Consider the following 13132-nt stretch of genomic DNA (forward strand, 5'->3'; position numbering starts at 1 on the left):
GTCAGCGCCGTAGGTGGCTGCTAATTGTGTACATTGGGTATACAATAGATAATGGATGCAATGAGTAGGCCATTCAGCCCTTTGAGCCAGCACCACCATTCACTGTGATCATGGCTGATCATCCACAATCAGTACCCCATTCCTGCCTTCTCCCCATATCCCTTGACTCCACTATCTAAGAGCTCCATCTAACAAGCAAAGAATCTCACTGTGAATCTCGCAAAGAATTTCACTGTGAGACTATACAAGCAAAGAATCTCACTGTGCCTAGTCACATGTGACAATAAAGTTATTCCTATTCCATATGGTGGTTTTACACCGAAGATGAATTTGAAGTAAAGGGTTTCGACCCAAAACTTCACCCATTCCTCTTCTCCAGAGATGCTGCTTGTCCGGCTGAGTTACTCCAGCATCTACCTCAGGTGCATTTGGCTTTGGGTGGAAGGCGTTCTGCGGTGAAAGGGGGGGATGATCTGCTGCACTCAAAGCAAAAGTATTATTTTAAAATAGACTTTACTCAAGAAATGAATATGTAGAATACATGATCCTTACAAAACTCTATCCGACATTCTCAGAGGCTCCACATACATTCTATACATGTTTACACAAATTTCACCTCCACACCGTTGCCACTCATGCGGCCCACTGGCATGGAAGGTGGACACAAAATGCTGGAGTAACTCAGCGGGTCAGGCAGCATCCCTGGAGAGAAGGAATGGGTGACGTTTCGAGTTGAGACCGTTCTTCAGACTGATGTCAGCAGAGGGGGCGGGACAAAGATAGTATGTAGTCGGAGACAGTAAAACTAGTGGGAGAACTTGGAAGGGGGAGGGGATAGAGAGGGAAAGCAGGGACTATCTGAAGTTAGAGAAGTCGATGTTCATACCGCTGGGGTGAAAACTACCCAAGTGAAATATGAGGTGCTGTTCCTCCAATTTGCGCTGAGCCTCACTCTAACAACGGAGGCCTTGGACAGAAAGGTCAGATTGGGAATGGGAAGGGGAGGTTTTTTTTTTAGAGATATTCAGCGCAGAAACAGGCCTTCAGCCTACCAGGTCCGCGCCGCCCAGCGATCCCCGCACACCAACACTTTCCTACACCCACTAGGGACAATTTTTACATTTGCCCAGCCAATTAACCTACAAACCTGTACGTCTTTGGAGTGTGGGAGGAAACCGAAGATCTCGGAGAAAACCCACGCAGATCACGGGGAGAAAGTACAAACTCCGTACAGATGGCACCCGTAGCCAGGACCGGGAGGTCAGGTTCTCCCACCAGATTTAATCCAGCATCTGCAGGTTTTTTTCCTACACCACTGGCGTGGAATCCCTTCCTCTTATTTTGAGGGGCGTCTCCTCCACACCCTACCCTGCACCCCCCAATGTCCAGCAGCAGAAGGGGCCCCCAGTGGAGAGCTGGGGCGGGGGGCCTAGTGGGGCGGGCCTAGTAGGGGGGCTGGGGGAGGGGCCTAGTGGGGGGCTGTGCTAGTGGAGGAGCTGGAGGCAAGTGGGGAGCTGGGGCCTAGTAGGGACCCTAGTGGGGTAGCTGGGAGCGCTAGTGGGGGAGCTGGAGAGGAGCCCTAGTGGAGGAGCTGGGGGAGGGGGGTAGTGAGGGAGCGGGGGTAGTGAGGGAGCTGGGCTAGTGGTGGAGCTGGGTGGTCCCTAGAGTGATGGAAATGAGGGGGGGGGGGGAACGCAGGGGGACGGCGTTCCCCGAGTTTTCTATTTCCAGCTCGGGTTTAATGAGTACTGCAGAAAGATTCGAGTCGTTTATCACTTTATTCAACTCAGACGAAAACGATTTGTTAACTGCCACTGTTAGCACTTGTTAACAGCCAGTAGTTAACAGGTAATAGTTATACAATGTGTTATCAATACATCGATCCACATTCCTCAGTAAATGTAATTGTGTTTTGGCCATGTATTAATGACACCGCTTTCCTTTGAATAAAATTCAAGGGAGAATTTCTTAAACTCACTGTCAGGGTTACCGGACCGTGAGCACGGGCTCAGGTAAAGTCACATTATTTTATTATTCCACGTTATTCTATTTGCCGCTATGCCTCAGTTGTTTCAGTTAAATTAGATTGGATGGGGAGAAAATTAAATAAGTAGTACCAATAGTTTTTTCCAGCCTAAATCGTGAGTGGTGAATATTTTATTGTGGGTGGTTTTATTTAGCAAAACAATAGTGCAAGCGGAAATATTTTATTATATATCATTATCAAATTTTATTATATATCACTATCAAATATCTATAAATTTCAGATTTGTGTACCCCTGTGAAAATGAGCATACTGAGATACTTTGAAAGACAGCGTCTTCAGATCGATGAAGAAATAAATGATAATGAAAACACTCAGCCAGAAAAGAAGGCAAAATTACTTGAAAATTATAATGTAACTGATGCAGCTGTTTCGCCTGATGCTGCTGCATGTGAAGACATTTCAAAAGATATTGAAAAATGTGATCTTCCAGACTGTTGGACACAAGAAATGCACTTAAACAAAAAGAAAGAATATCCCTGGCTAATTGTTAAAAAACAGAAAACTAGGATGTAGTGTACGCAGCAAGTGTCATCTTGGACTTCAACGAACACAAGGAATTCATTTGTCTCGTGAGTGGTGCAGTGTTAATGTAGTAGGAGTGAGTGATGACAAAGCAAAACAGTTAATGAGGTTAAGAAAAAAGATTTTTAAGCACAAAAATAGTGAAGCTCATATCAGATGCCAAAAAATCAATGAAACAGCTGAAAAAAGGCAATCGAAAATGTGGTGTATATGTCACTGAAAAAGGACGAAGCAAAAACAGGTCGAGATTTTAGAAATGTATATAATATTGTACACAAAGGTAGGCCTACACAGATATGTCTTCTGATATTGAACTGCAAGAAAGAAACGGCATCGACTTAGGTTACGTTCTACACTCTCGTAAGTCATGTGCAGATGTTTCTCACCACATAGGGAACCAGATGCGAAAGACAGTGGTGGAAAATATAATTTCAAAACAATCTAAAATGTCTATTATGATTGATGAATCTACTACTATTAATGGGAAAACTGTTCTAGTAGTCTGCTTGAGAGCAGCAGTTGGTGAATCTTCCCAACCTATATCATTCTATTTTGACTTAGAACATATGAAACTTGGTGCAAATGCAAAATCTATATATGATGGGCTTCTAAGTTGCTTAGTACCTAAAAGAAAATGTGATATCACTTGTAACTGATGGTGCATCAGTAATGTTGCAAAACTATTTCTTGATGATTTCCCTAATGCAACTGTTTGGCACTGTGCCAGTCACAGGATTGAACTCAGTGTAGGTGATGCTATAAATGAAGTTGCAGGTTTGAATAATTTTCAGATATTTTCTGATAAATTGTATTCCTTATATCATTGGTCTCCGAAGAATCAGGATGAGTTAACTGCATGTGTTGAGGCTCTTCACTGTCAACTGTTGAAAATTGGTCATGTTTTCAGTGTGAGATGCGTTGCTTCGTCTTACCGAACTGTAAAGGCAATGTGGGAGCATTTTGGAAAAGCACGCTGTGATGCTTCAAGATCTAATGCAGAGAGAGCAAAGTACGAGGGGCTGAAAAAAGTATGAGAGTCATCAGCTTTTGTAAATAATTTGGGCTTGTTGATAGGCAGTTTGTTACTGAACCGTCACTTGAACTGCAGAACCGAAATTGTACACTTAGTAAAGTACATGAGGAAATTAAACAAACAATCAAGGCTCTTGAATGTCAAATAGAGAAGCCAGGAAAATGTTATACTCAAGTGGAGAAAGCAACAAGCCAGATGATATTTAATGGAATAAATTTGAGAGCTGGTAAAGTACCTACTATACATAGACAACAGTTTTTGAGGCGTTTGGTCAATAATATGAAATCCAGGCTGCTTGAATCTACAACAGCTTCCAATGATAAATGTAAAAAGTTAATTAACAAGTCAAAATATTGAGATATTAACAATATTCCAGAAGATTCACTTTTTACCTTTGGGGATAATGATGTAGAAGAAATGGCTTAAATGGTCCACTTTGTGTCAGAGCCTTCAGAGAATTCAAGGAATCTAAAGGGAAGATAGTTTCTGCAGATTTTCAGCAGCTGGTAACGGCTGTAAATACAATTTCGGTATCAACAGCAGAATGTGAAAGAAGCTTCAGTGGCATGAATTTCTGCATGTCATCACAACGTGCAAGACTTCAAACTGATCATCTCTCAACTCTTCTATTTATTAGGCTGGTGGGACCTCCTCTGTCAAAATTCAACCCCGAAGAATATGTGAGGACATGGCTTCTTAGTGGCAGAAGGCTGCTGAAGAAACAGCATGCAGAAAAAAATGGAGATGATATACCATTATGGAACATTTTGTAACGTAGAGATGCCAGAAAGCAGCTATGATATATAATACACAATAAACTATATAATAAATACACAATAAACAAGTTATGCATTCTTGTACTCTTACATGGCATGGGTATGACCGCACATAAAAAAATCCCTCCCAACCTCAGCCTCACGGTCCTTAGAGTACCCCTAGTTCCTAAAACCCATTTCCATCACTGGTCCCTAGTGGGGAGCCCCTCATGGGGAGCTGGGGCCCTAGTGGGGAAACTGCAACGCCCTTCCACCAGCTCCACCCGCACCGCCAACGCGGCGGTTGTCCAACAAAGATCGTCCCGCCCGCGCTTTTTATAGGAGGGGAGGGGAGGGGGGAAAGACGCTCGCTGATTGGCGGGCAGGGGCAAGGGCGGGCCGGGGCCGCGCGCTCCCCATGTCCCGCCTCCCGCCAGCGGCCGCGCGCTCCCCATGTCCCGCCTCCCGCCAGCGGCCGCGCGCTCCCCACGTCCCGCCTCCCGCCAGCGGCCGCGCGCTCCCCATGTCCCGCCTCCCGCCAGCGGCCGCGCGCTCCCCATGTCCCGCCTCCCGCCAGCGGCCGCGCGCTCCCCATGTCCCACCTCCCGCCAGCGGCCGCCGCTCGAGAGGACGGCAGCATGGCGCCCGCGCTCTGACCGAGCCACTGGGCCGCGCTCTCACAAACACACTGCTCTCTGCCCCCCCCCCCCCTCCTCCCTTCTCTCCCCCTCCTCCTCCCCCTCACTTTTTTTAAAACAATTTATTTTTTAAGAAGGAAAATGGCTTCTCACAAAGAACCCGAGGAAAAACGGATGCCGTTTACGAAGGAGGGCAGCCGGGAGAGACACCCGAGCCACGAGAACGGAACTGTAGCCGCCGGAGCCGGAGCAGAAGCAGCAACAGCAGCCGCCGGAGCAGCCGGAGCAGCCGGCAGCAAGGCGAAGTCATCGTTTCCCTTCCGAAATCCTTGGAGATCCCAACAACAAAATGGCGAACAAACCAGCGGGCCGCCGCTTTCGGGAAGCGCCCGCGCCCCCGCCCCCTCGCCCCTGCTCCGGGCCGACACGGCTGCTGCGGCTCCCAACCCTCCCAGCGTTGCAGAGAGCGAGGAGAGCGGAGCTGCCCATAAAACCGCCGACGACATTGTGCGGAAGAGTTTTCAGATCCCCAAGAAGAACAAAGAAAAGAAAGGTGCTTTGCGAGCTGCTCCCAGCCTCAGCGCTGCTTCTTGATGCTAGCCATGAATTCCGCTTCACTTGCCTCTTGCTGCTGCTGCTGCTGCGGCAGAGAGAGGGGAGAGAGATTGGGAACCATCTGCTTTGATTAATTAGGGGGGGGGGCGTTAACAAATCAGAGCAGAAAACTAAAACAAAATACTCAAACCTTTCATTTAAGAGCCACCATTAGATGCAGGTAAGTGGACCGCAAGGCAAGCATGTGGTCTGTGGTCAGAAATGTGGAATTTCAGTACTTAATATCTGACCAGACCTCCAGGGCCATGTTACTTGCAATCGTGCAAGGTCTTGAGGAGTGACTCTTCTTTACTCTCCTTTTGCTTTCTTCGTCATCCACATGCAATGGAAAATGGGAATAATAACTAACCCAGTTTTGTTTTGGAGGACAATGGTTTCTTGTTAATCCGATCATATGAGTTGGGATAGCCCATCCCAGCCTTATGTAGGGTTTTGGTCTTGGTGGAAGACCATAGAAACATGTGATGGATAGATTGAATAGACTACAATGACTATTCTACAAAATAGATTGTTTTGCATTCCCAAATACCAATAGATTGACTAATCCTGGATGCAACACTATCGGTGTTCATGGCAATATAAGGAATTTTGGAAAAGTGCCAAATTTTGAGTATCATCTTTGATTTTTCTCAAACTTGTTTCAGTTATAGCACAGAAGAGGCAGTGAATCTACCCAATAACTTAGTCTTAAAGCTGTCTTGTTACAGAAGATGTGATGCCTGTCCTGTGGAATTGGAGTTGTAATTTTTGTTCATTTACTGTTGACCAAGACACTTGTAAAATCTGATTCCACTCTATTCTTGAAATAAGGCAAAGGAGGTCATTTGGCCAAACGAGCCCGTGTCTGGTCCTGGAACCTCGAAAGATCCATCCATTCAACTCTACTGTGTTAGCCCCATTACTCAAATGTAATGCTTCAAAATTATTTTGTTCTCTTTTGCAAGTTGCAATGGAATCTAATTTCCATCAGCTTGATGGACACTGCATTCTAGATCTTCACTCGGAGATCTTTGGTTTTAATGCTCTCCATGGTTCCTTATTGTACTGGTAGACCATTAGTCATTGGCTGTTTATTATGATGTCATGTGCTGCCTATTGAATTGTGGTTTAGGGCATGATACCATGGATGACAGTTGTTCCTTAGGGGCTTTGTTAGCATCAACTGGAAGTAAATATTTGAAACTACAACTGAAATGTGGTAGTTTACTCTGATGTAACATTGTATGAATCGAAGGTATTCACAAAATGCTGGAGTAACTCAGCAGGTCAGGCAGCATCTCAGGAGAGAAGGAATGGGTGATGTTTCGGGTCGCGACCCTTCTTCAGACACTAACATTGTATGAAAATCTGTTGGAACATCTGCCTTGTCCTTTTACCCTGATAAAATATACTGGAGATTCAAAGTTTTTATTTTACATAATAGAAACATAGAAAAATAGGTGCAGGAGTAGGCCCTTCGAGCCAGCACCACCATTGCAAATAATCATCTGATCATCAAAAATCAGTACCCCGTTCCTGCTTTTTCCCTATATCCCTTGATTCCCTTAGCCCTAAGAACTAAATCTAACTCTTGACAACATCCAGTGAATTGGCCTCCACTGCCTTCTTTGGCAGTGCTAATCCACCAATTTAATTTTATTGCTGCACTAGTTAAGATATATTCTAATACAGATAAATTTGTGCTCGCTGCTCTCAATATGCAAAAACATTTCAATGAATCACATTTTGGTAACATCACCGTTTGAGATGTGTGAGATCACACCTTATAAATCTGATTGAGTTTGTTGAGGTAACCAGAAGGTTGACGAGTGCAAAGCCCTAGACGTCTATATGGACTTCAGCAAGGCCTTTCATAGTTACGCATGGTAGACTGCTCTGCATTGGATGACATGGGATCCAGGGAGAGCTAGTTGACGATAAGACAATTGGCTTCATGGAAGGAACAATAGTTGACAGTGGAAGGTTTTTCAGACTGGAAACCTGTAAAGTGGTGTGCTTCAGGATTGGTTGTGAACACGTTGCTGTTTGTGGTTTAAATCAATGATTAGTTACAAAGCAAGATTAGTAAGTTTGCAGATGACACTAAAGTGGTAGTATGGTAGATTGTGAAAATGTTTTAATCAAAAATGACATCCGATCAGCTGACCAAGTGAGCTGAGGATGGCTAATGAGGTTTAATGCAAATAAATGCGAGGTCTTGCATTTTGGGAAATCAAACCATATCTGGAACTTGACACTGATTGGTAGGGTCCTGGGGAGTGTTGTAGAGCAGAGAGATCAATGGGTGCAGGTACATCGTTCCCTGAATGTGGCATCACGGGTAGATAGTGATCCAGAAGGCTTTTGGTAAATTGGCCATCAGTCAGGATATTGAGAATAGAAATTGGGATGTTGCACAAGACATTGATGTGGCCGCATTTGGAGTATTGTGTACAGTCTTTGGCCACCCTGCTATAAGAAGGATATCATAAAGGTGGAAAGAGTGCAGAAAGCCGGCTGTGGGAGCTTCGATCGCCCCGACTGCGGATGGTTCGACTGCCCTAACCGCAGGAGAAAAGGAGGGAAGAAGATAATGTTATTGCCTTCCATCACTGCGCTGTGGTGGATGTTTATGTTAATTTTTGTGTTGCTTTTTTGGTATGACTGAATGGCAAATCAAATTCCTTGTATGTTTTTACATACTTGGTTAATTAATTAATTACAATATATAAGATTTACAAAGATGTAAATCTTTGCAAAGGGCTCGAGGGCCTGAGCTCTCGGAAGAGATGGAGCAGGCGAGGATTTTATTCCTTAGAGTGCAGGAAGCTGAGGGATGATCGTATAGACGTGTATAAATTCATGAGGGAATAGATAGGGTGAATGCACAAGGTCTTTTACCCAAAGTAGGTGAATCGAGAACCAGGAGATGTGGGTTTAAGGAGAGAGGGGAACGATTTAATAGGAACCTGGGTGCAATATTTTTCTCACACAGTGATGGGTATTTGGAACGAGCTGCCAGAGGAGGTAGTTGATGCAGATACTATAACAACATTTAAAAGATATCTGGATTGGACAGGTACATAGATATGAAAGGTTTAGATGGAAATGCGAGTAAGTGGGGCTATTGCAGATGGGCATCTTGGTCAGCATGAGCACAAGTTGGCCAAAGCGTCCAGTGTATAACTATGACTGTTCATGTGAAGCAAGAATGGGAGCTCCCTCACGATCTTAGTTTTCAATGCTGCAGACAGAACTACTCAGTAACAACCTCATTATAGAAATAATTTCTATTAAGTTTAACATGCATCAAGACTGCAACAGAATATTAACCAAATTAAAAATCCCAAAGACAGGTCCACCTAGAATGGAAGTAAAAACTGAAAAATAGAAATTCAGATGCTGCTTTTGAATTTTGGACTCGGCAATTTATATAACAAATGTGATCTCAAATGGTTGTGGACAAAGTAGGGAGAAGATTGCGTAAGAAGGAATTGCAGGTGCTGGTTAAAACGAAGATAGACACAAAGTGCTGGAGTAATTCAGCGGGACAGGCAGCATCTCTGGAGAGAAGGAATGGGTGACGTTTTGGGTCGAGACCCTTCAGACTGATGTCAGGGGAGTGGTCGAGACCCTTTAGACTGTTTCTCTTTCCCCCCACCCCCGACTCAGTTTAAAGAAGGGTCGACCTGAAATGTCACCCATTCCTTCTCACCAGAGATACTGCCTGTCCCTCTGAGTTACTCCAGCGCTTTGTTTGCAGGGAGAACATTATTTCAAATCAAATTTGCAGGACATTTTGCAAAACGTGCCATCCCAGCAGACTCCAGCTCATTGAGATGAATAACCATTTGAGTTGTTCTGGATGCCATTAGTATGTACAGTTTATGCTTGGGTCACCAACTGCACTAAATGAGATTCCTTGGAAACATTATGAACTTGTAATACTCTTCAGGAGATAGTTGTAAAAAGAGAAGAGTAGCACAGGTACAGCATATTTAATAGTAAATCACTGCACAGCAATTTCCAGAAGCTTGCTTGCTGGTCATTGGAAGAATATAAGTGGTATGTACTTGACTATCATCAATTAATGTCTTTCCACATGACACTGATATTATTTTAATCTAGTTATATGTGGACCTGCAAGGCCACGTGTGCTTCTGTAATTTGAAGATAGTTCAAGGACAATAGAATTGTATTAATATCGGATTTCTGTATATGGATAGTCCCAAATATAAATGGCTTTTGGAAGAGAAACCAAAAGCCTTTTCTAGGTCATCACAATACTAGAATCTGCAGTACATCACATTTCACTTCATGAAATTAGAGGGAAATGCAAGACAATTTTCAGTAGGATTTGAAGTATATACATTTTGAATTTTGTTATAAAGTGATGAAGATGTATACTTCCATTTTTCCATTTAAATGCTATCAGATTTACTGATGATAGGCATGGGATGGTGTGTTAAATCCAGTCAAAGTGAGGAATATTCAAATGTTTCTGATCAGAGTCAGCCAAAACAATATCCATTGGAGAAGAAATGCTTCAGGGTAAAAAAAACATCAATGATTTGGATTTGGGCTTGCAAGTGTGCACAGAGACGAGTATTATTTGTGTAATGTAAGTCACAATGAAAGTTGATGTGATCTATGAAACAAACGCATACACAGTTGTGAGTTGGAAATAAAATCCATTCTCGCTTAAATGTCAATTGACGATGCTAATACAGGTAGTGCAAGCAACAACATCCTTTTGGCATATTAGGCTGGGGCAATGGAAATTTACTCTTTGACAAATGATGTATATATAGATATATCGATAGATATAAAAAGATAGGCACTGAAAAAATGCAGAAATAATGCCAAGAAAAATAATTATGATAAGTAATGTGGTATAATGGATTTCTTAAGTTTTTTGCTTTAAATAAGAAAAACCTAACTGAACCGTTTCTTTAGGAAAGAAAACAATAAGGGGTCCATGATAAAATGCAGAAAAAGAATGCTAGAAGAACTCAGCAGTTCAGGCAGCATTTGTGGAAAAAACAGGTCACCACTACAGTCTGCCCTCTGCTCCTTGTGTAAATTGGCATCCTAAACATTTCTCAAGTTTCGATTCTGTAAATGACCACAACATGCCACTTACGCTACAAATATATGGTGTCGTTTGTTAAACTATTTTTCTCTTATATAGACTTTCCTTGCCACAAAAAATGGAGAATTAGTTCTTTTCTGTTTTTAAACCCTTTATACACCCTAGTCTGGCTTGAAAAGGCAACCAGACACTTTATTTGCATCAGGCTCGTGTTTGGTTTAATTTAGTTTATTTTTGTCATGTGTACCAAGGTACAGTGAAAAGCTTTTTGCATGCTATCCGGTCAATGAGTCATAGTGATACAGCGTGGAAACAGGCCCTTCAGCCCAACTTTCCCACACTGGCCAACATGTCCCAGCTACACTAGTCCCAGCTGCCTGCAATTGGTCCATATCCCTCCAAACCTGCCTTATCCATGTACCTGTCTGACTGTTTCTTAAATGTTGGGATAGTCCATGTCTCAACTACCTCCTCTGGCAGCTTGTTCCATACACCCACCACCCTTTGTGTGAAAAAGTTACCACTCAGATTCCTATTAAATCTTTTCCCCTTCACCTTAAACCCATGTCCTCTGGACCTTGATTCTCCTACCCTGGGCAAAAGACTGCATTTATCCGATCTGTTCCTCATGATTTTATACATCTCTATAAGATCACCCCTCATCCTCCTGCGCTCCAAGGAATAGAGTCCCAGCCTGCTCAACCTCTAGCCCTGGCAACATCCTTGTAAATCTCTGTCCCCTTTCCAGCTTGACAACATCTTTCCTATAACATGGTGCCCAGAACTGTACACAATACTTTAAATGCGGCCTCAACAACGTCTTATACAACATGACCTCCCAACTTCTATACTCGATGCTCTGCCTGATGAAGGCCAATGTGCCAAACGCATTTTTAACCACCATATCTATCTACCTGCAACTCCACCTTTAAGGAACCATGCACCTGCACTTCTAGATTCCTTTGCTCTACAACACTCCCTAGAGCCCTACCATTTACTGTGTAGGTCCTGCCCAGGTTAGACTTTCCCAAAATACAAAATCTCACCTCAAGATTTTTTTTTTTTACATGATTACAATTAAGCCATCCATAGTGCACAAATAAAGGGTACAACACGGCATGATATAGTCTGATTAGAGATATCTCAAAGGTCTGTGTGAATAGATGGGAGGTGAGGACTACACTCTAGATGATGAGAAGACCATTCAGTTACCTGATAACAGCTGGGAAGAAACTCCCTGAATCCGGAGGTATGTGTTTTCAGTCATCTGTACCTCTTGCCTAATGGCTGAGATGAGGGAGCGACTGGGCTGAGATTGACCCTTGATTATGCTGACAGTGTTGCAGTACTCGTAAAATGCATCCTTTGGTATGGAATGTTTGAGTCCTGACAACATTATTCAAAGTGATTCGTGTATCAAGACTTTTGGCAAAAAGCATAATGGTTCTGCTACTGTGACATGGGTTTGATTATACATTGTATAATTTGAGGTTTGCTGATTACAGAAAAACAGAAAAAGTAATAAACAGTGAAAAGAATCACTACCATTTGTTTAAAGTTGAAGCACAAGGCAGAAATGGAAACTTGTTTGAGTGGGAAAATTAAAATTCTGAAAAGTTGCTGTTGTATTAATTGAATAAATTTACTTTCAGACCTCTGTCAGTTAGTACCAGTGGGCCCCAGAGAATTTAAACAAGACATTTTGAAAATTCTCAACAGTAATTGCCTGGATTCTTCGTCAAGTGCCAACTTTACCTACATGAAAGCTAGATTGGTTCATAACGAAAGACTAGAGAGGGAGGTTAGTGTACTTCATATTTTGACTCAATGTTTTGTAAATGTTCTTTCAAGGTTGCATACATTTGAATATGTTAAAAATATTTTTAGTACATGGAGAAAAGGAAAGAAATGAGAAGCGAGGGCCGGCTTGAAAAGGAATTGGCAGACTCTTACGCATTCTTGCTGCTTGAAGCGTCACAGGTGAGTTTTATTTATTATATGAGAAATGTTTAAAACAAGCCTGATGAAAGCTACTTTTATGTTGTAACACATGCCACCAAACCATATTCCAGCAGTTTGAAATTTGCAAGTTCAGAAATTTCAAAATTATGATGTGAATCAGCACTTTTAGTTCACTATTAGATAAATTGCACAATGGAACTCTAACTTAAATTAAATTATTTGTTTCAGTTTTGTACTTTGATGACAAACATATTCAAAAACTCTTTAAATGTACCTTAAACCAAAACTTAAGTTTAGACATTACTGTCGAATCACTGTGCCCAGCATTCGGAAATGTCTACTTTGAAACTACAGTAATGAACTTATGAACTTATTGTCTATTAAGTAAATTCACCTAAATGAAAATTTGAAATTGCCTATCAATTACATTTCTTCTAAACACCCGTTGAATTTATAACTTAAAGCCTTGTTTGATTGTTCTGCTGAAAT

The 13132-nt window shown here is 42.5% G+C and overlaps 1 protein-coding gene across 2 annotated transcripts in view; it reads left to right on the top strand.

Moving 5' to 3' along the window:
• Positions 1 to 4933: 4933 nt before the first annotated feature.
• Positions 4934 to 13132, top strand: part of tasora (transcription activation suppressor a) — a 35109-nt gene continuing 26910 nt past the window's right edge. For both annotated transcript variants that reach the window (XM_078414610.1, XM_078414611.1), the window contains exons 1-3: positions 4934 to 5548; positions 12334 to 12482; positions 12569 to 12661. In XM_078414610.1, coding sequence (XP_078270736.1) covers positions 5137 to 5548; positions 12334 to 12482; positions 12569 to 12661 — 654 coding nt within the window. In that variant the 5' untranslated portion in view covers positions 4934 to 5136. The remainder of the gene's footprint in view (positions 5549 to 12333; positions 12483 to 12568; positions 12662 to 13132) is intronic.

Source organism: Rhinoraja longicauda, chromosome 17 (assembly GCF_053455715.1).
Source record: "Rhinoraja longicauda isolate Sanriku21f chromosome 17, sRhiLon1.1, whole genome shotgun sequence".
NCBI classification, from domain to species: domain Eukaryota; kingdom Metazoa; phylum Chordata; class Chondrichthyes; order Rajiformes; family Arhynchobatidae; genus Rhinoraja; species Rhinoraja longicauda.